This window comes from Typopeltis vanoorti, chromosome 6 (genome assembly GCF_054136105.1).
Source record: "Typopeltis vanoorti isolate ZY-2024b chromosome 6, IOZ_Tvanoo_1.0, whole genome shotgun sequence".
Lineage (NCBI taxonomy): Eukaryota > Metazoa > Arthropoda > Arachnida > Uropygi > Thelyphonidae > Typopeltis > Typopeltis vanoorti.
In genome coordinates, this window is record NC_143554.1 from 98,234,193 (window position 1) to 98,255,867 (window position 21,675).

The 21,675-nt window shown below is 36.0% G+C and overlaps 1 protein-coding gene across 4 annotated transcripts in view; it reads right to left on the reverse strand.

The window, feature by feature from the left end:
* Positions 1 to 21,675, reverse strand: part of nej (CREB binding protein nejire) — a 481,376-nt gene that overhangs the window by 4,572 nt on the left and 455,129 nt on the right. For all 4 annotated transcript variants that reach the window (XM_090394332.1, XM_090394330.1, XM_090394331.1 and 1 more), the window contains one exon: positions 14,271 to 14,597. In XM_090394332.1, the coding sequence (XP_090250458.1) occupies positions 14,271 to 14,597 (327 nt within the window). The remainder of the gene's footprint in view (positions 1 to 14,270; positions 14,598 to 21,675) is intronic.

Genomic DNA, 21,675 nt, shown 5'->3' on the forward strand with positions numbered 1-21,675 from the left:
GAAAAATACTAAGGAAAGTGAGCAGAGCTAAATCCACCTTTACCATGAGTTGCACTACATGCAGGTGCAAACTTGACTTACTTGTCTGTTTGCCTACTTGGGAAATAGGAATAAAAACCAAGTTTATATAAAATTACTTGGTATCTTGAACACACACACACACACACACACACACACACACACACACACACAGTGGTACCTCGACTTACGAACTTAATTCGTTCCTGACGGCGGTTCGTATCTCGAAATCCAATTTTCCAACTATGGGAAATCAATTAATCCATTCCCAGATTCAAAAATAAAAAAAAAAATAAAAAAACTATTCTCAACTAAATGAAGAAAATACAAAGAAATGGAGGAGTGAGAAGAAGCATTTTTAAACTATAAATATGCATTTTGTATACCATTACATATTAATTTTTATTTATGGAATCTTTGGTTTTACGTGATTAGTATGAAAATCGTCTTTCATTAAATTGTAAAAAAAAAAAAAAAAAAAAAAAAAATCAATATTGGTGGCTCTAGAAACAACACCTTGATTTGGACGTCACTTGTTAACCAATTCTTGCAATTCGCCCCAGTGCTGCAACATTTTTTTACGTCACTTGTTGGAATTGCTCCCTTTTTGTTGCTGTCTTCTTCATCCTCTGAAGACATTTGCTTTTACCCCTCACCCCTTTCTTTTTCCTGCTCTCTTCCTAACTCCCATAGCTCTTCAGTGGTCAGCTCAACGTTGTGCTCCTCTACATCTGCTTCATCAACTTCCAAATGCATGGTCTTGCTCAGGGAGACAACTGTATCTACAATGTCAATTTCGCTTTCAGGTCCTTCCAATGCAGTTGCTCGGAAACAATCAGGCCATAACTTTTTCCAGGCTGATGTTAGAGTTATAACAGAAACCATGCCTGACTAATAAGACAAACAATTATGAATATTGAAGTAATTCTTCCAAAATTCCCCGAGGATTAATTGTGTGTCAGTGATAACTTCGAAACATCTTTGGAAAAGAGCTTTGGTATAAAGTTTTTTGATGTTGGAAATAACATGTTGTAGGAGTGGTGTGGTATTAGGAGGCAAGAACTTAATTTTGATGAAATTAAACTCTTCATCCAAATCTTCTTCCAACTATGGTGTATGTGCTGTTGCACTGTCCATTATAAGAAGAACTTTCTCAGGCAGACCCTTTTCTTGTTGGAAGTTTATTTTGCACTTGGTTAGACTATAATAAATCCTTTATCCAAGTGTAAGCAACCAAAGTTTGCGCCTGAAAATATCTTCAGGACTGAGGTAAGTACATCCCTTGGCAAACTCGTAGCAAAGGTGGACCAAGCTCTCATCACTCCTTGTCTCAGTATCTCCCATAATGTAAAGTACATCTCCTTGCGGACATGTATACTGCTATGCATTAAGGGAAGGGCCACTACCCAGACCGGTTTCATCCTTTATTGAGGTCTCGTCAGTGGGAGGCAGACCCAGAGTGGTGATACTAAGGCAGAAGCAGTGGAGAGGTCATATTTACCTATACGAGTTGCCAACAGTTGTACCACCTTATTATTAAATTACTCTGGATTTAGAGAAAGATGTTGGAAGTTGATTTTGCACTTGGTTAGACTATAATAAATTCAATTCTTGTAACAAACGTTTTGCTTTTTCAAGACTCTGGGATTTTCAGAGTGGTAAACCAACAGAGATTTTATCTTCAGGTCACCACTGGCATTGTCACAAAAAAAGCAAAGTTAGTCTGTCTTTCATTGGTTTGTGTCCTGGCAATATAATAAATTTAGTTTAATCCTTTATCCAAGTGTAAGCAAACAAAGTTTGCACCTGAAAATATCTTCAGGACTGAGGTAAGGTGGTACATCCCTTGGCAATTCGTAGCAACTCTGGGTCTGCCTCCCACTGACGAGACCTCAATAAAGGACGCAACCGGTCTGGGTAGTGGCCCTTCCCTTAATACATAGCAGTATACATGTCTGCAAGGAGATGTGCTTTGCATTATGGGAGATACTGAGACAAGGAGTGATGAGCGCATGGTCCACCTTTGCTACGAGTTGCCAAGGGATGTACCACCTTACCTCAGTCCTGAAGATATTTTCAGGCGCAAACTTTGTTTGCTTATACTTGGATAAAGGATTAAACTAAATTTATTATACCCTTTTCTTGTATATACCATTTCACTGTGGGAGCAAAGACCTCTGTCATTCACTCACAGAAGAACTGCCTGGTTACCCAGGCTCTGCTGCTGTTATCTCTCCACATAACGCTGAGTTTGTGCCTGTTAACTTTCTGCTTTTTAAAGACTCTGGGATTTTCAGAGTGGTAAACCAACAGAGATTTTATCTTCAGGTCACCACTGGCATTGTCACAAAAAAGCAAAGTTAATCTGTCTTTCATTGGCTTGTGTCCTGGCAATGCCATTTCCTCCTTAGTGATGAACATTCTCTTGTGCATTTTCTTCCAGAAAAGCCCAGTTTCCATCACAATTGAAAACTTGTTCTGGTCTGTAACCTTCTGACTCCATCAGTTTCTGAAATTCCTTCATGAACCTTTCAGTGGCCTTCTTTGTCAGCACTAGCACCTTCTCCATGTCTAACAACACTATGGATAATAGTTTTATTCTTGAATTCCTCAAACCATCCTTTGCTAGCTTTAAACTCTTTGCCGATGTCTTTGCTAGTGGATGGCAGGTTCTGCGAAAGATCTTTGTAAATAGTTTGAGCTTGTAAACAAATCATGTTTTGAGATACACTATCTCCTTTCAGTTGCATGTCATTAATCCAGATGAGTAATAAAGTTTCCATTTCTTCCATAACTTTATTTCTTCGAGACGACACGATAGATACTTCTTTGGCCACATCCAGTTCCTTATAAAAATCTGCTTTCTTGACAACTGTAGCTATGGTGGATTTGGACAAGTCATACTGCTTGCACAGATCACTTTGCCTGACTCCTTTTTCATATTTTCCCACAATCTCTTGCTTAATTTCTATTGTGATTTTCTTCTTCTGTTCTTTCTTAGTTTTCTTTGGCCCCATGTTGAAAATAATATGCGGATCAATGAAATGACACTTATCTAGTAGATTATTCAGAAAATAAACGTGAAGCTACAATAAAACACGACTTATAAAAAGAAATACATACAGTACACATAACAAATACAAACCTAAAAAAATCTTCATGAAGTGTATTGTTTACACAAATACCGAAATAGATACACAAAAAAAAAAAAAAAAAAAAAAAAAAAAAAAAAAAAAAAAAAAAACATGCAGCATTTGTCGTATTTCAGATAAATACGATGTAGTAACAACAATTGTTACACTAGAGACAGTTCAGGGCAAGCTCAGCTAAACATGCATAAAAAAGTTTAAAAAAGTATAATATAAAAAAAAAAACAGTCTTTAGTTTATTTGAAAAGAAAAGAATCACGGTTCATATCTAGAGGTAAAAATGGGATATGAAAAAATTTCGTAAATTGAGGTACCACTGTGTGTATACATATATAATTGTAATAGAAACCAAGGGATCACAGATGAATTACGCAAAATGAGGATAGTCGAGACAATATCATCATAATTAATTTCCTGATATGTACTACACAATGAAGTTTTCCTGTCAATAACGTTCCTCCAAATTAGTTATCACTTATCTGCACTCCAATATTGTCAGATCTCATGTTTCGATCTTCTAGGTCACTTCTGACATCAATCCACCCAAATGAGGTCTTCCTTCCTATGGGTCCTTTACCTGCCATCTTGGCACTGTTTTGCTATCTTTTATTCTCCAATTGTGTTTAGGCGACCATGCCATGTTAGTTCTGCTTACACATTCTTGAATGCTGACAAGTTCCTTCCTAAGATTTTAATTTTTAATATTATTTTGACATATCCTCTAATTTTTCTCTAAATTCATATTCATGGTTTACTGACTCATTTTTCTCTTATTCCATATAAATTTAACCAAGTGGCATCCCACCATTCCAGATTTCCTCATTCTGCAATCAACTTCCATATTTAACTTATCACTAAAAACTGTGTGCCTAAATAGGCAAAATATTTTACTTGTTGCATAGGTTTGCCATTGAGAATGCAGTTAGATTTCTACATTCTTGTCAAATGTCATAATTTTGGTCTTTTTATTACTGAATTTCATAACAAATTTGTTACAGAGTTATTCAATTTAGTTGAAGAATATTGAAGACTTGAATTGGCTTAGGGACACTTCATCTGAATAAAGCAAGAAACTAAGTTTGATATCAGGTTTTAATGCCACAAAGCTTAAACAGCAAGAAGGTGACAAAATATTCTCGAGGCTTTTGAAAAAGCTTAGAAATGGAGGAAAGAGTACTGTAAAAGGAATCAGAAATGATAAAGGTGATATGATAAGAAAAACTGAAGACAGAGATATTCTAAATGTTTCAGAGTAATTATTTTGAAAGATTGAAACAAGCACTGACAGCATGGTGTTAGAAATCACTCAACAGGTATGCAATCAGGAATATATATCAATACTTGAAGTAGAAAAAGCCATCATAAACCTAATATGGAAAGGTAGCTGGAATAGATGATATTCGACCAGAAATACTCAAATATGGAGGTACAAAAGTTTTACAGTGGCTGTGCTGCATAAATCAGAAGGCCTAGTCAGATAATCAAAATACTGAATGATTAGAGCAGAGTTCTCATAGTACCCCATCTATAAAAAAGAGAAATAAAACTAAATGTGAGAATTACAGAGGAATTTCCCTGGTGGATGTTCCTGGTAAGATGTATGCAAGTATACTTTACAAAAACGCTAAGAACAATTGTGGAAAGGAGGCTTGGTGAAGAACGAGCTGGGTTTAGGACAAACAGAGGTTGTCAGGATCAGATTTTCACTTTAAGACAAAATAGTTGAGAAATCACAGGAATATAACGAGGATCTGTATTTAAGTTCATAGATCTGGAAAATGCACATGACAATGTGCCAAGAGGAATTCAAAAAACTACAGTTATATGATACAAATAGAATATTATATCAGGCAATATTTATTCTATATTTCAGTGTACACACACACACACACACACAAATATAGCTATATATTTCCAGGTAGTTCTGGAGAAAAAATAAATCATACAGAAAGTTTCTGGAAAGCAAGGCATGCCATCTTTAGCATTCTTATATTTTTCTTTGCATTTTCTTAACCATGAGAAGAATATCAAAGATACATATCACAAAGGCAGAAATATGGTCTAGAGGTAACTGAATGAAATTAGAAATGGAGGAAAGGATAGTTTAAAATGATTAGGGATGCTTAAGGGTCAAAGCTGTATAACTGAGAGGAGACCTCCACATAGCCTTTAAAAGGAATGCGGTTAACCGAACAGGGCTTCTGACCTAATGTCCAATCCTCACCTTCTCGTGGTGCACCCTGTTGGATATCTACTTTGATACTGAACGAACGAGGATGGGCTGGCAATTTGGGATTTAGCTGACCAAATTGTATTCTAATTGGTTAAACCAAAATAAAAAAATGATGGTACAACATGACAAAATTTCATGCCGGCTGGGGCGTCGCCCGGTTAAACAAGGCCCCCGTACAATCATTTTTTGTTTTCGCCAGGGCGAACAGCGAAAAGTCAGCTACTGGAACAAAGCTGAAAACAAACCCCAACTCAACATCACCAGAGTTAAACATCGGTACTGTCAACGTAAGAAGCCTGAACAAAGAAATGGAGCTAGCTGAGGAATTAGATAAGTACCAGATCGATATAATAGGGGTGACTGAAACAAAAAAAACCAAAACTGGTGAGATCTTTCTGAGCAATAAATACAAAATGTTATATTCAGGCAATGACAATCAAGGAAAAGAAGGAGTAGCCATAGTATTCAACACAAAATACGAGGCTAATCTTCTTGAATAGCAGTCAGTCTCAAGTAGAGTAATGTGGGCAAATATGAGAATGGGGAACTGGACAATGAGACTTATTTGTGCCTATGGTCCCACAGAAGGGTCTACTAAGGTAGAAGTGGAGGAATTTTTTGAGGCTTTAGAGAAAGCAACTGACACAATGAAAAAGGAAAAGTTGGTCCTTGTTGGGGATCTAAATAGCAGAGTAGGAAATGATTGTGAGACATACAAAAATATTTTGAGAAAATTTGGAGAAAAGAGCAAAGCTAATAATAATGGCAAATATCTGTTGGATTTCTGCTCAGGACATGGACTGGTTATTACTAACACCATGTTCCAACATAAAAATGTGCACAAATTCACATGGAGAGAAGAGGCTAGGAATAAGAAAAATCTCATTGACTATGTTATTGTTGATAGTGATGTTTTCTCCCTAGTGCAGGACACCAGGGTGTACAGAGGATTTGAAATTGGAAGTGACCACTATTTAGTCTTGAGCAGGATAAAATTGAATTTCATATTGAAAAGAATAACATGTAAGAAAGTTTTAAAGCGAATAAAAGTTGAGCAGCTTTCAAATGTGAACTGTAGACTAAAATAAACAAAGATTATCGAAGAAAAAATGAAAGAGTTTGAGAACAGGAATCAAACCTTGGAGATTCATTGGCAAACTCTGAAAAAAACATTGATTGATTCTGCCAGAGAGGCATCTGGTGAGGTTGTCTGCAAGGATAAAAAAATCAGAACTCCCTGGTGGACACAGGAAGTTAAAGAGGCAGTGAAGGAAAAGAAGAAAGCATATCAAAAGTTCCTGGCAAATAAGTCAGCTTGTGCTCTTAGAGAATATAGAGACAAATGCAAGAATGCTAAACACTGTGTAAAACTAGCTAAACAAAAGTCATGGGAGGACTTTGGCAAGAATATAGCAAATAAATATCAAGAAGGTGGCAAAATATTCTGGAGGTTGTTGAAGAAGCTTAGGAATGGAGGAAAGAGTGCTATAAAAGGAGTTAGAGATGATAAAGGTGACATGAAAACGGTAGAAAAAGATATCCTTGAAGTATGGAGTAATTACTTTGAAAAACTGCTAAATGAAACAAGCAGTGATGACAGCAGTGGTAAAAAACACCGACCAGGCATGCAGTCAGGAATACATATCCATACTTGAAGTAGAAAAAGCAATCAAAGGCTTGAAACGTGGAAAGGCAGCAGGAGTAGATGATATTCGACCAGAAATGCTGAAATATGGTGGTATAAAAGTCTTACAGTGGCTGCACTGCACAGTTCAGAAAGCCTGGACAGAGGGATGAATTCCCGATGATTGGAGTAGAGCTCTCATAGTACCCATATATAAAAAGAGAAATAAAACTGAATGTGAGAATTACAGAGGTATTTCCCTACTGAGTGTTCCTGGCAAGATCTATGCAAGTATACTTGAGAAACGGTTGAGAAGAATTGTGGAAGAAAAGCTTGGTGAAGAACAAGCTGGATTCAGGCCAAATAGAGGCTGTCAGTATCAGATCTTCACTTTACGACAAATAGTTGAGAAAACATGGGAATATAACAAAGATCTGTATTTACGTTTTGTCGATTTGGAAAAGGCATATAACAAGGTGCCAAGAGAGAAGCTATTCAATACGCTGCAGTTATATGGTGTCAATGGGGCATTATATCAAGCATTATATCATTATATTTGAGTTGTCAGTCTTGAGCAGTTAGAATTGAAGGAAGTACAGGAAGATGGTTTAATGTTAAATCTGGTGTGAGACAAGGATGTACATTATCCCCTCTGTTATTCATTATCTATATGGATCACATTATGAAGGAAAGTGGTATTAAACATGATATCAAAATTGGAGATGTTAATGTCAGCTCTTTGCTTTATGCAGATGATGTTATACTTCTAAATAAATCTGCTACAAGCCTGCAAGATTCTCTGACTAAATTGAATAGCTGTTGTAATAGATATGGTATGAAGGTCAGCAATAAAAAGATAAAGACAATGAAAATAGGCAGAATCATTGAAAATGTCAACTGTGTTGTGAATGGAGAACCTGTGGAACAAGTAAAACATTTCAGATACTTAGGCACGATTTTTAGTGAAGATGGTAAATTAAATATAGAAGTAGACAACAGAATCAACAAAGCTGGTATGGTGGGAAGTCAACTGAATGAATTCATATGGAATAAGAGAGAAATTAGTCGGAACACGAAATTAGCTGTATACAAGACAGTGTTCAAACCAGTTTTAACTTATGGATCTGAGAGCTGGGTCAGAAGTAAAACACTTGACCAAAGAGTAGAGACCGCAGATATGAAAGTCCTGAGAAAGATTATAGGCATGAACAGATTGCATCGATGGCAATATCATATTAAAAACCAGGATATTAGGAAAGAACTTGACATTGTCAGCATCCAGGAATGAGTTAGCAGAGCTAACTAATCTCAGGTGGTATGGTCACTTAAACAGAATGGGCGAGGAAAGATTAGCAAAACAAGTTTTCTGCCAGATTGGCAGCAAAACGACCCAGAGGAGGACCAAGATATAGGTGGATTGATATGGTACAAAGTGCCTTAGACGATAGAAATATAAGATCTGATAATGTTGGAGTCTTGAGAAGTAACAGACTGATTTGGAGGAAAATTGTAGATAGGAAGTTATAATGATGTAATTTTTTTTGCATGTAGTACTATCATATCCTGTACACCCCTTGAGGGTACATGGCAGGAATTTGATGATGATGATATTTTTATCTTCCAGATATGAATATAACACAGAGGGGCAATATTTAGGGGAATGTAGCCATATCTACATTATTATTAACATGAAATGGGGAAAGATAAAGTAAATGATATTTGACAAAAAATTCTCAAATATGGAGGATAAAATTCATACAGTGTTTACAGAACTTGGTCAGAACTTATGTTAGATGACTTGATTAGAGCTCTCATAAGTACCCACTATGAAAAGGAAATAATGTGAGAATTACAGAGGGATTGTGATACTCTGTTTTATGCAAAACTTTCACAAGTATGTGGGATGATGCTAAGAAAAATTTTGAAGGAAAAAAAAAAGTTCTGGAAGAGCAAACTAGATTCGGGCTAAATAGAGGTTGTCAGGATTTTTACTTTAAGACAAATGCTCATGTTTCATGAGCTTCCGTAGCTCATTATAGACAAAGTCCTTTGGTCGGAAAGACCTGGGTTCGATACCTGTCAGTGATGGGTATCGAATGTTTATCTGGTCTCTTTCAACAAAAGGTCAGTTAGCCGGACTCATACGAAGGTAGGTTTTTTCACCAAGAAACTTGGGTTTTTCATTCCCCCAGAACAGGCAAACTGACCCCATGAACACATATGGATTACAGTCGTGAACATGTCTGAGCCATATGCTGGTCCCGAGCCCGGATAACCAGGAACACTTTATGGGCAATGCCTACAAAGTCACCTAGGGTCAGAAACAACTGAAAGGCAAAAACCATTACCATCATTACGTTTCATACATCCCAATCTACAAAACACATATGATAAGGTGCTAAGAGAAAAGCTCTTTAATTTACTACAATTATACAGTATAAATGAGACATTATATAGAGCAACATACTTCAGTTGTGAGTCAGTAGACTAAAGGAGGTGCCGGAAGATGTAAAATCAAGGATACACATTATCTCCATTATTCTTCATCACCTTATGAAGGAGAGTGGCGTTAAACTTGGCAAAAATCAGGGATATTCAACTCAGCTCTTGCCTTCATGCAAATGATATTGCAGTCTTAAATACAGGGTCCTGAAGGCTTCAGGACCCTGTATTTAAGAGGATGTGTCTCAATAGATCACAGTATGGTGGCTGCTCTTCTAAGCAAGTACGACACCCAGACCTGTATCTAAGTTATCTGTGGATGATTTGGTGCCCACATGTCTCACCTGAATGGTGCCACGTAGGAAGCAGCTGCAGCATAGTTTCAAACAGCTGCCTTGATGCTTCCGTTCTCGTGGCCTCATCGCCAGAGCGATCGTATCATAACAGTATGAAAGCAACTCCAGCTAGCACTGCTGCCTTTCAATGCTTGAGGCATTAATTTGCACCTTTTCTGTATCTTTCATATATATATATATATTTCACCAAGCACATGATTTCGTAACTTAAGTACTACCTTATGTCTAACCTACTCTATCTTATATCTAGTAGCTATGTTCACAACTAGTCCTATTTGCGAAGTTCAAATATACTTATATTCATTTCACAGAGTAACACATTTGTCATAGGTTCATACTATTGAACCACCAACTCAACCTAATGAGACAACCATCATCAGACATTCCGAAAGATGGTTCCCAACAACTGTGCTGGGACAGGGTATTGGATTAATGGAGCACACCTCTCCTCAGATTCTAATGATGGTCGCTAGATAGCCAAATTCCCTACGAAAAGCTTGTGTGCGTAGGTGGGATGGCAATTCCCCACATTAAAGGCAGCACTATGGCTCAATCCTTCTCGGATTTTGCAATGAGGCTGGCATATCTCTTCATGACCTCTTACTAGGCCAGCCAGACCTGGTATCACGAAAGTGGTTCACCAGGAATTAACTTTCAGTAGCTATCAGTTATTAACTATCAGTAGCTATATAGGCTTCCTCTAATGACAAGTGCTCCTGAAAGATATCCATAAAATTTGTCCACTTCTCCATCCTCAAGGTTCTCACTTGAGTATTTAGGAACCTAACTAAAACAAATAAATGCTATAACAGATTTAGTATGAAAATCTGCATAAAAAAAGGCAAAAAACTAATTAACAAACACAAAAACTAATCAGGTAAGCAGAAAACATCTGATGTATTCTCAGTAGCAAACCTACAGAACAAGTAAAATATATCAAATTCAGGAAATATTTTTAGAAGATGGCAAATTAAATATGAAAATAAAGCAATAACAGAATAAAGCAAAGGTTATATGATGAGGAGTTAAATAAATTTATATGGAATAAGAGAGAAATAAGTCAAACACTAAAGCAACATTATATAAAATGGGGTTCAATCCAATTTTACTTGGTTTAATTTTTAACCTCTAACATTAACTTTAATTTTGCTCGGTTTTTCAGTGGCAAAATTACATGAAAAATGAAGATATTAGAAAGGAATTTGACAGCATTCAGACCAGAACATCTAAGGTGGTTATGTTTCATCACACGCATCATGCATCTGGTGTATCTCGCTTGGTCTTGTAACATGTCCCTTCCACTTCAAGCACATTTTTAAGCATTCAGCTAATGGTGTATATATATATATATATACACCATCATCAAATTCCAGATATGTAACCTCAGGGGAGCAGTGATGTATATACAAAAAAAGAATATATTACTGGTTACTTAATTTTTGCAAAACCAATTTTTTGCAACTACTTCCCATTCTTCTTCCCCAAGATGTGCCCTTCGTAAATTCTCATATGCATAACTGAAGTTCATAGGATGACATAATTCATTTCCTACCAGAGTAATTTATTGCACCACTCATAATACCACAACTGTAAATTATGGATATTCTTATGACTGTTATTTATTTATATTCATGCCTATTCTTTTCCTCAGAAATGCCAGTCATATACGCAAAGGACTCATATCTGATTAAAGCAGACTGAAATATAATCACCTATAACTTTAGTAATTTAAAAATACAAAAGAATTATAAAATTTGTCTTGATTATTGGCAAAATATATAACTGGAAAGCAAGAAGCCTTTTCCCTTCTATCATAACTGGTTTCTCTAGAAAACTCATGCAATGTTTCACTGCATACCTAACACAGCTGGCTAAAGAAAAGTACAAGATTTGTCATGTCCTACCAGATGGGCAAGTTCTGAATTAAACAATTTGTATGGTGCCCAGCATACACATGTCAAACAAAACTGGAGAGGAAATGTTAGCACTCAACAAAACATATATCTGACATCAAAATTATAAGAAAAAGCCCTAAAATAAAACTGTACTAATGCAGTTAGTGCTACTGGCTGCAATGTAAGATCTGATATTACTGAAATCCTAAACAAAAAAGGAAATTAATTTGGAAAAAAATTGTTGATAGGAAGCTAGTAATAATGTAAACTTAATCATGTAGTATAATTATAGTACTACATGATAAAGTATCCTTTATCCTTTACATCCCTTGAAATCATGAATTTGATATTGTTTACATGCACTTCAAAACTTCTTCTTTAGCTAGTTGAACCGCTAAGGTTCTTAACTGCATGCACCAGCTTCTTCCATTCCTTTCTCTCTCTTGAGCTTTTTCATCCCAGATATTATTCTTCTTCCAATGCATCCACAGTCTACCTCTGGGCCTTGAACAATTCTCTCCTCACCCATTCTTTCCACATGTCCACCAAGCCATCTCAATCTGCTTGCTCAAATCTCATCAATTAGAAGTGGAGATCTATACAGTTCATATAGTTCTTGGTTATGTATTCTTTTCCATTCTCCTGTTGTGTTCTCTTACAGGTCAATGGCTTTTTTTGAGGATTTTATTTTCAAAGATCTGTAATACTTTTGCATCTTGGTCTATTATACTCCAGGTTTCTGCTTCATACAAAACAACAGGTCTATGATTGTCTTGTATATTTTTGTTTTAATTCTGCTTGATAGAATTTTGAAAGATAATAAATGATAAGATCTGTTGGAGGCATGTATTCTAGCTTTTATTTCTGTACTAATTTTATTATCTTGAGTAATCAATGTTCCAAGATATTTGGAAGAGGTGGCACTTTTAAATTTCTCGTTATCAATGGTAAAATGTTCATTTTCCCCGTGATTGTGATTTCTGCATACATTTAAATATTCAGCTTTATCCTGATTGATTTGTCATTCTAATTTTTCAGCCAGCATTTTCTCCAACAAGGCATATATCATTTGCATATCCTAATATTACTGTTCTGTTTATGTTATCTTTTACAATTGAGATTAGCCATGTTGTCTTATGAAGTATTCCTAGTTCATCTAATATTCCCCAAAGTCCTCTACGAATGATATACGTTTTTCTAAAGTCTACAAATAAAATATGGACCTGCAGATCGTATTCCCATTTTTTTTTCTAGTATCTGTCTAAGTGTAAATATTTGGTCAACTGTTGATCTATTTCTTTGAAATCCCTCTTGATATTCACAAATATTTTCTTAAGCATAAGGTAAGATTCTTTTTAAGTATAATATTAGATAAAATTTTGTAACCTGCTGACAGTAGTGATTTTCTCCTGTAATTTTCACATTCATATTTGTTTCCCTTTTTATAAACTGAAATGATTAGCAATTCTTTCCATTCTGCAGGTATCCCTTATCCCTTCTTTTTTCCATATTAAATTTACCAGCATATGTATATGAATGGTTAATTCATTATCCCCATTATTTAATGAGTTCAGCTACTATCCCATCAGTACCTGGTGCCTTGTTGTTTTGAACAGCTTTATACTTTTCTCTGCTTCAGCTATGGAAGGTTTAATTATTTAATTACACTTCAAAGCTTATATTGATGAATAAAAAAATATAATTTTTTTTTATTCATCAATCATCAACAAAAAAAAAAAAAAAAAGAGGGGGAGAGGATAAACTTTTTGTATAAATTATAAAATACCTAATTTATATAATGTCACATTAGAATTTTTATAATGTGACATGAAACAGGTATGATAGAGGTGAGAGGAGATCCAAAAATCCCTCAAAATGCAACATTATTTAAGGATTACCCTTAGTTAATATTAATAAATCATAATTTAATTATGAGGGGGGTGTAATGCATACTGCATAAGCATAATTGATTCTATTTAATGAGCATGTGAGCTATACTATCTTAAATTTATACATGACTGAAATGTAATTTTAAATGAAATTAATTTTTATAAAAACAATTTTTCTCTCTAAGGCTCAATTTATAAGCATCAAAGTTCATTTAGTTATATTAACATTTTAGAATTAAACCTTTGCAATCACTGATGTGGCTTCAGCAATGATGGAAAATGATGCACTGTGAGCAGCAGCAGAGTATAACTTGCCATAAATGGACATGTTGCCATTGCTGTCAATTAAAGTTATTTGGTGGAAAGGAAATAGTCTGCCAAGGCAACTTTTTGAATAAACGCATGTTCAAAAAATAAAATAGTTGATATGACAGTTCATAATTTGTGTGTCTGGAAGTTTTAGTCAGCGCTTTCACATATTAGGTTGCTACACTTAATGATTCTAATAACATGGATAGTGCATGCTTTTTCTTGAATGCAGACAAAAAGCTAAATACAGCATAAGCAATGAGAACTTTAAACAAGTACTGAATATGATGACGAGAAGTTTTGTTGATTATGAGATTCAATTTTCATTTTTCAAAACAGTTAAGTAAACACTTACCTGACAATGCTTAGCATGATAGCAACACAAAGCAATAAGTTGCTTGCAAATAGGACATCCTCCGTTTGTTTTTCTTTTGCAACTTTTTGCATGCTGAACAACTCTTTTCATTTTCTGACAACTTGGTAACCTACAATTTGCATCACGACACTGGCAGGCATGTACCAGAGACTGGATGCACCTCTGAATAGAAAGACGACGAGACTCTTGCGGATTAGTCTGTTTTTGGTCAGCAGTTGAAGAACCATCATCTAAGTCAAAGCCAAGCTTTTCCATCTTATGAGGATGACCTTCTTTCTCAAAACATGTGATACATAAGTCAAAATCCTGTTTATAATAGAAAGCAGTGAGTAGCAATAAACAAAATAGGACTTAATTGTTTAAATTTTTTGGTATGTTTATTTTAAAAAAGTAAAAATTTTAATATTTATTTACATTTTTATATTTTTTTCATACATATATACAAATATAACTATAATATCAACATATTCACAAGTGCTTATTAGATTTTTCAAGATGAACCACATTTTTTCTAAATCTACTCTTCACTGTTGTCTCAATTAAATCTCTTCATCTTCTGTTAGACAATTTGACAAATTATAACTAACCAAACAATTCTCATAACTATTATGATGCAATCCACCCACACACGATGAATCTTTCTAATCGGTGTCAAGAGAATCCTCCCATTCTCTTGATATCCAAAAAAAAGCCGCAACTCAAGTCATGAGCTGTAATCCAATAGTGGTCTAATCAGAGGTCTCATAATTTCTCTTAAAACTGAAGTTATCTCATGATTGCAGGATTTTCAAGGAGAGAAAACTTTGCCAACACAACCATCACATGGGACCAACTCATATTCAGTTAAGAAGCCTTTATATGTGCATTCTTCAGATCTCACATCCCATACCAAAGGATGTAAAACCTAGAATTCCTTCGTGATCAGAACTTTCAAAATTTCCTTACTGTCTTTTGCAGCATTCATTTACTATCTTTATCACTTCCCTAAATTCTGATAACCACTCTAAACTTCCAATAAAATTGACTTTTTCTTCAGTTCTCTTTCTAAATATGCCTATTCTCCTCTTGGTAACTCAGACCATAACCTTATTGAAGTTTTCCTTCATTATAGAAAGTTCTTCCCACAGCCAGTTCTTGTCTTTTGGCATTACAATGCCAAACAGGATGACCTTGCTATCTTTACTTCTCTCTGTCAGCTGATTATCGCTTCCACTCTTTTGATCCAAACATCTGCTCTGACCAAATAACTGAAATCATTCATAATAAAATTAAAGGATTTCTCTCATTTCATTCAAAACCCTCTGACCACTCTTCAAGCCACAGTTCAACTAGTGTTCCGAAGCAGTCCAATGAAAATATTCAGCATGTCACAACAGAACTCAAGACTAGCAAAGCATGGAAACACTGATTTTCATGATGGTTTTAGTTGAGCTTTAGTGTAGGCCAAGTGCCTACACTACTCTCTCTCTCTTTCTGTGTGTGTGTGTGGGAAAAGTATAAAAACAGGTATTAAAAAAGTCTGATCTTTACACAAGATACACATTCTATAAATAAAACAGATATACATACTATATATAATTATAAACATTAATGCTGTGTAGAAATTTAAACACAAAATGAACTTGAAGAATGATAAAATTGAGTATATAGGGCTCAGACAGATTATTAAAATAACTAAAATAGTCGATGCACTCACTGATGAGATAAGAGAAGTCGATTAAGATTTGCTTCATAGCATATCTTAATCGATTTCTTTTATCTCTTCTGTAGATGTGACAAACTTAATTTTATTTGCTTCGATGTAAAGACTAGAAATCAGTCGATAAAGTTTGAAATGTACCACAACAGGATCCAACCACCTAGTACCATTCTCTAGCAAAGGCACAGTAAGGAACATCTGTCAGCACCCCAAGAGGTGAAAGCTAAGATGCAAATACTGTTCATCTCTCAACAGTCAACTTATCACACAACTGGTGTATATGAGGAAGAAAAGAGTTTTTTTATGTCAAATACAAATCCCAAGAAATTGGCTTATGTTGCAACAGGGATTAAAGTTTCTCCTGGTTTTAGTTCTGGATAAGAGTGGAAACCATGTTTTGCAGCAAAAATGTACACAAGCAGTCTTCTGTGGTGAATATACGATTCATTTGTCAGTACTCATTTGGAAACATGACTTGCTGTTACTGCATTTCTATAACCATCATATTGCACAAATGGCAAAGCCATCCACATAGAGAGTATTATCTACAGTTGGAGGAAGCAGTTCAGTTATCAAGTTAACTTTGATTGCAAAAAAACATGACATTTAAAACTGAATCTTGTGGAGCTCTCTCCTCTACGGTGTATGATCAGAAAAGAAAAGAGAGTAATTAACACTCAAAGGTGCAACTGTTAAAAACTCTTAATAAAAGGAGGGTGTTCCCTTATTAGACAGGTTGTACAAGTCTTTCAAATATTCCAAATCTCCAAGCTCTTGTTGATGAGACCTCATAAAGGTCAAACCACAGCTGGGTAGTGGCCCTTCCCATAATGCATATTATGGGAAGGGTAGGTATTATGGGAATCCATAATACCTATCCTTACAGGCATTATACATGCCTGTAAGGATAGGTGCATTGCATTATGGGATACTAAGGCAATGGATGTGAAGTCTATATATACAAGTAGTCCAGTCGTGAAGTTACTTCACATGCAAATTTTGTTTGCTTACACTTGGTTGTCTAAGTAAATCCCTCATTAAATATACAAGGAATATAAGGTCATCTTGTGAGATATCTGCACTGGGAGGTAAGAAGATGCAGCATACTCTGGTAAGACATCCAACTGAGAGTTGAATGGCAGCTGCTTCTATGTTTGAGTAGGACTTGCTGGAAGGAGTATGGTTGCTCACGAGAACAGCACCCTCTCTGTGGATAGATCGTTCTCACAAATGGTAACATTTGTGTAGTGTGGGATCATTAAATGGCTTCGGGTATGTCAAATGGAAGTACAAGGACACTGGTTTATGATTTTGTGAGGATGACTGATGTCACTGAATCCATGATAATCCAATGCAAAACAACTTTCATTATTTATTTTTTGTGGAACCATCTAGTGTCTGATGCTGTGAGGTCTTCATTTCGTCTGCAGGCTAGTATCCACTGTTTCTTCCTCCCCAGGAAAAATATTCAAGACATCAAACTGAACTCCATTTGAGCATAAATAGTAGAGGTGCAACAGGCAGTCTAAGAACAATCATGTTTCTGATAGTTAAAGCAGTGCAAAGGTGTCTAGATGTAGAGCCTAGCAGGCCAGCTGAAATTCCCACTTTCACTGACATTGGAGATTTCAGTGTGTTGAATGAAAGGATGATATTCCTTATCTGAACCAGGTGGCCACTACTACATGAGGATTCTCTGTATTGCTATCACTCCTTAGTTTTCCAGTTTGGGTGTCATCGAAAAAATAAGGTCTCAATTCCGACGTTACTCTTTAAGAAAAGCTCAATTTTTGTGGAGATGACAGTGATTGGTATATCTGCAATGACAATTGCTCTGATTGTGTCTACGCAGCTGTTTTGACAAGAATGTCCCCTGAAACGAATTAACATATTTTGGCAATCCTGCCTACACTTCGAAATCGTTCTGGATTATGGTTACATTTTCTCTGGTGGCTATTCACCTGTTAAATGAATATCATAATAGTGCTTCATGGTATAAACACCACCAAGAAAAAAAAAATTAATTTTTGAACTTACTAATATATTGCTGTTTTCTACCCAGAATCTTCATCAGAGAACAAATTTTAATAATGATAATAAGATTTAGATTTAGATTTTGTTATTAATATTTAATAACAAACAATAAAGCATTAGAAACAATTCAATTTGTAACTGACACAGAATGATTGTCCTAAGTGCCCTCCATGGGCCAGTTAACCATGAAGTTAACTTCTGTACAAGACATTAGTTTTGCACAAAAGTTGCTATATGATCTTAGAATGTGTCTCCCAGATCTTTGGGAAATTAACACAACCATACTTGAGGTTGGGCATTGCTTCAAAATACTAAAAATAGTATTTTGGACCTATAGCAACTTCTGTGCAAAACTAATGTCTTCCTCCATTTAATCCTATATGAAGGAGTATTCAGAGCATGGTCTGCTAGTCCAGATTTACCATAGATGATCAGAGATGTAATTTGTGCTATGTCTGTACAAAGTGGGCCAAACAATAGGCACAAGGATCTTTATACACTCCAGGATGTGTAAGAGGATGAAGCTAATCTTTAGGAGAATGGATGAAGGTAGCTGCATGAGTTGCTTAAAAGTGCCATGGAGATCGTACTTGTAGAGAAATGATGTATCCTTAATATATGAGAGTGGAATAGCTTTGTTGTGATTCTGTGTGTAACTTGTAGGAGGGTTATGGTGTATGTAGTATCATCATATATTTATGGTTTAAGCCAATAGAGGATACAATTTGGTCAGCTAAATCATAAATTGCCAGCCCATCCTCATTCATTCAGTACCTAATAATGGGGCACACTACATGAAGGTGAAGAACTTTGTCCCCAATACACCATGTTTTGAAGAAAACTCACAGCCAAATGTCACATGGGTTAAGGTCTAGTGAATATGTTGGCCATTTCATAGAAAATGAGCAATTGATTAATCTATCCTCTAAGAAATATTGATGCAATAATTGTTGAACTTCACATCTTATGTGGGGAGGTGCTCCATCTTGCATCAACACAGTTATGTCCAGGCTATCTCTTTACTGCAGTTGCGGAACGATGAAACTGCTTAACATTTCCCAGTAATGTACTGCTATGACCATGAAGGTCAGAGGTCTGGTTCAGTGGATTTTTTTGAAGCAAAGCTGCTCAATAATGAACTTGGTCATAAATCCTATCATACTGTGACCTTACCTTTAGTGACTGTAAGAAAACTTGTTGAAATGCACAGGGATTCTCTATAGCCCAAATGTGGCAGTTTTGAGCGTTTACTATTCCACAAAACATGAAATTACACTTCTTCACTCCATAGGATATTCCCAATCCAATCCTCGTCCACCTCTGTGGGTGCCAGAAATGTCAATACAAACCTTTCTTGAACACTGGCATCTCCTGTTTGCAACTCTTGACTGTGGCTCAGTAGTTTATACGGGTAGCAACACAACATTATAGGCAAAGTTCTCCAAGCTGCAAATCTAATTGTTTTGCTATGGCACATGCACTGCATGAAACTATATCATTCCATTTGACTGCACAATAACTGCAGTTGCAACATTTTCAGTCATTTGCAGAATTTCAAAGTTACAGCCTCTTCCTGGTTGCACTGGAACTGCTTGCCTCTTCAAATCACCAAAACACATGTCACATGGTATCATTAGACGTTTTTGCAAATCTTTAGTCATCTTTACTGGTGAAGTGTTGCTGCTGCATTTTCCCCATTCTTACAGAAACACTTCACAAGCAGGGCACATTCAGAGCAAAGTGAGACCCATCGTGCAAGATGAATGACTGCAGAGTCAGTCTCACTAGTTCGTTTATACCACCTTATGGAGTATGCATAATTCCCTATCTATTTTCATTCACATGCCATATTTTCCCTGTTGATTATTTTTTAAAATATTTTTTGACTGTCAAAATCACTTCCCCATGATGTTGTTAGGGTACTCACCAAGTATTTGGGTATTTCATCTACTGGTTCTCTCTACAGATTGCTTTGAATAGGGCTACTATTTTAATTTGAAATGCCCTGTATAATTAGAAATGTTGGTACATTTGTTGCAGCCTGATGTTTTCTGTTTCTTGTTTTTGTTTTCCATGATATGCAAATTGCTTCTGTATTTGGAGCTTGTTGGTAAAATTGATAAACATGAGAATGAAAACTTACTCATTCTCAAAAGGAAGTTGGCTCAGCACCAGAGCTAACTGCCGATCACAGAGTCACACACACATACACCTTCACTCTCTAGCAAGAAAATGATGACTGTGCACAGGAGTCAAACACAGGGTTACTCCTGATACCATACCAGCACCATAGCAAAGCTGTAGGCTCTGTTCCTGGACCATGGGAAAAGAGACTTACTGCAACACCAATGAACCTTGCAGGAAAGCCCACTAGCCAAATGATCTTGTCGGGACATCCAGAAAAACCACCTGCTTTGCCAAAACAGGAGCGACAGTAGCTTGAGATTATCAGGATCCTCACCCTTCCCTTTCCAGAGGTGCATGGCTAGCAATGGCAAACATGGCAGCAAGGTGTCTGATCTCAGTTATGGTGATCTGGATTGAAGATAAAGCAAAAAAGGACTCAGAAGTACTGCAAAGAAAATAGAAAGAGAATTATAAAAAATGGGGGGGGGGGAATAGCCAGTATTATCAATGGGAGGTCCCTTTCACTACTAACAGGCACCCCAGATGAAGGGATATGCAAATGTTATCGTTATATAAATCCAAAATCTGTTTGATTTTAGAATACTGTTCAATATATGGGGATGGGGTAACAAAATCTTCCCTAGAAGTTGACAACCCAGCCAAAGGAGGTTCCTTTCACTACTAACAGGCACCCCAGATGAAGGGACTGCTATCATTATATAAATCCAAAATCTGTTTGACTTTAGAATACTGTTCAATATATGGGGATGGGGTAACAAAATCTTCCCTAAAAGTTGACAACCCAGACAAAGGCAATCCGATTAACCGATATGACCCCTCAACTAAAAGATTCACTCCAATCATTTTTCTTACATGTTCTGCTTCTTCTTATGGATTTTCTATAGGTATTTCCATGGGGCAGTATTCCTGTAAACTGACCAAGTCATTCCTCTCCTTTCTTTTAAACAAGCATGAATACAAGTGTAAAAATAATCATAATTTAAAATTCTGAATATTTTTACGTATTGTTTATGTTAATATGTTTATTAGTTTTGTTTTCATAACACGCATTGTCAGCACTTGCGATGTGCCCGTTATGGAAATTGTTTTGTTAAAAGTGATATGTAAAGCAGTTAAAATTTTAATGTACTTACCGGATTTGAATAGTTGTGTTACTTTAAACAAATTTATTATGTTTTGAAATATTAAGTTTTGTGTTTTATGAGGACATTCTCTTGTCGCTAACGGAGACAACGTGTCAGCCATTATACAGTACTTAGTTCCTCGCTTGCCACGGAGTGCGCATGCTCGCCAAGAGGTCTGATGAGTGATTGACAGCTGACAAGAAAGCGTTCGGCATCTGAGTAACGCAGTAACGCCTGTAAACAAGAGAGCATTCGGAAGGAATTTAGAACATAGGCCTGCAGATATTTAGGTTCGAAGGAACTTAAGTTTTTTATGTGACAGTCGGAGGAAAATTAATAGTATATTCCGAAAAAGGAATCGTGGAACTATTAAGTTTTA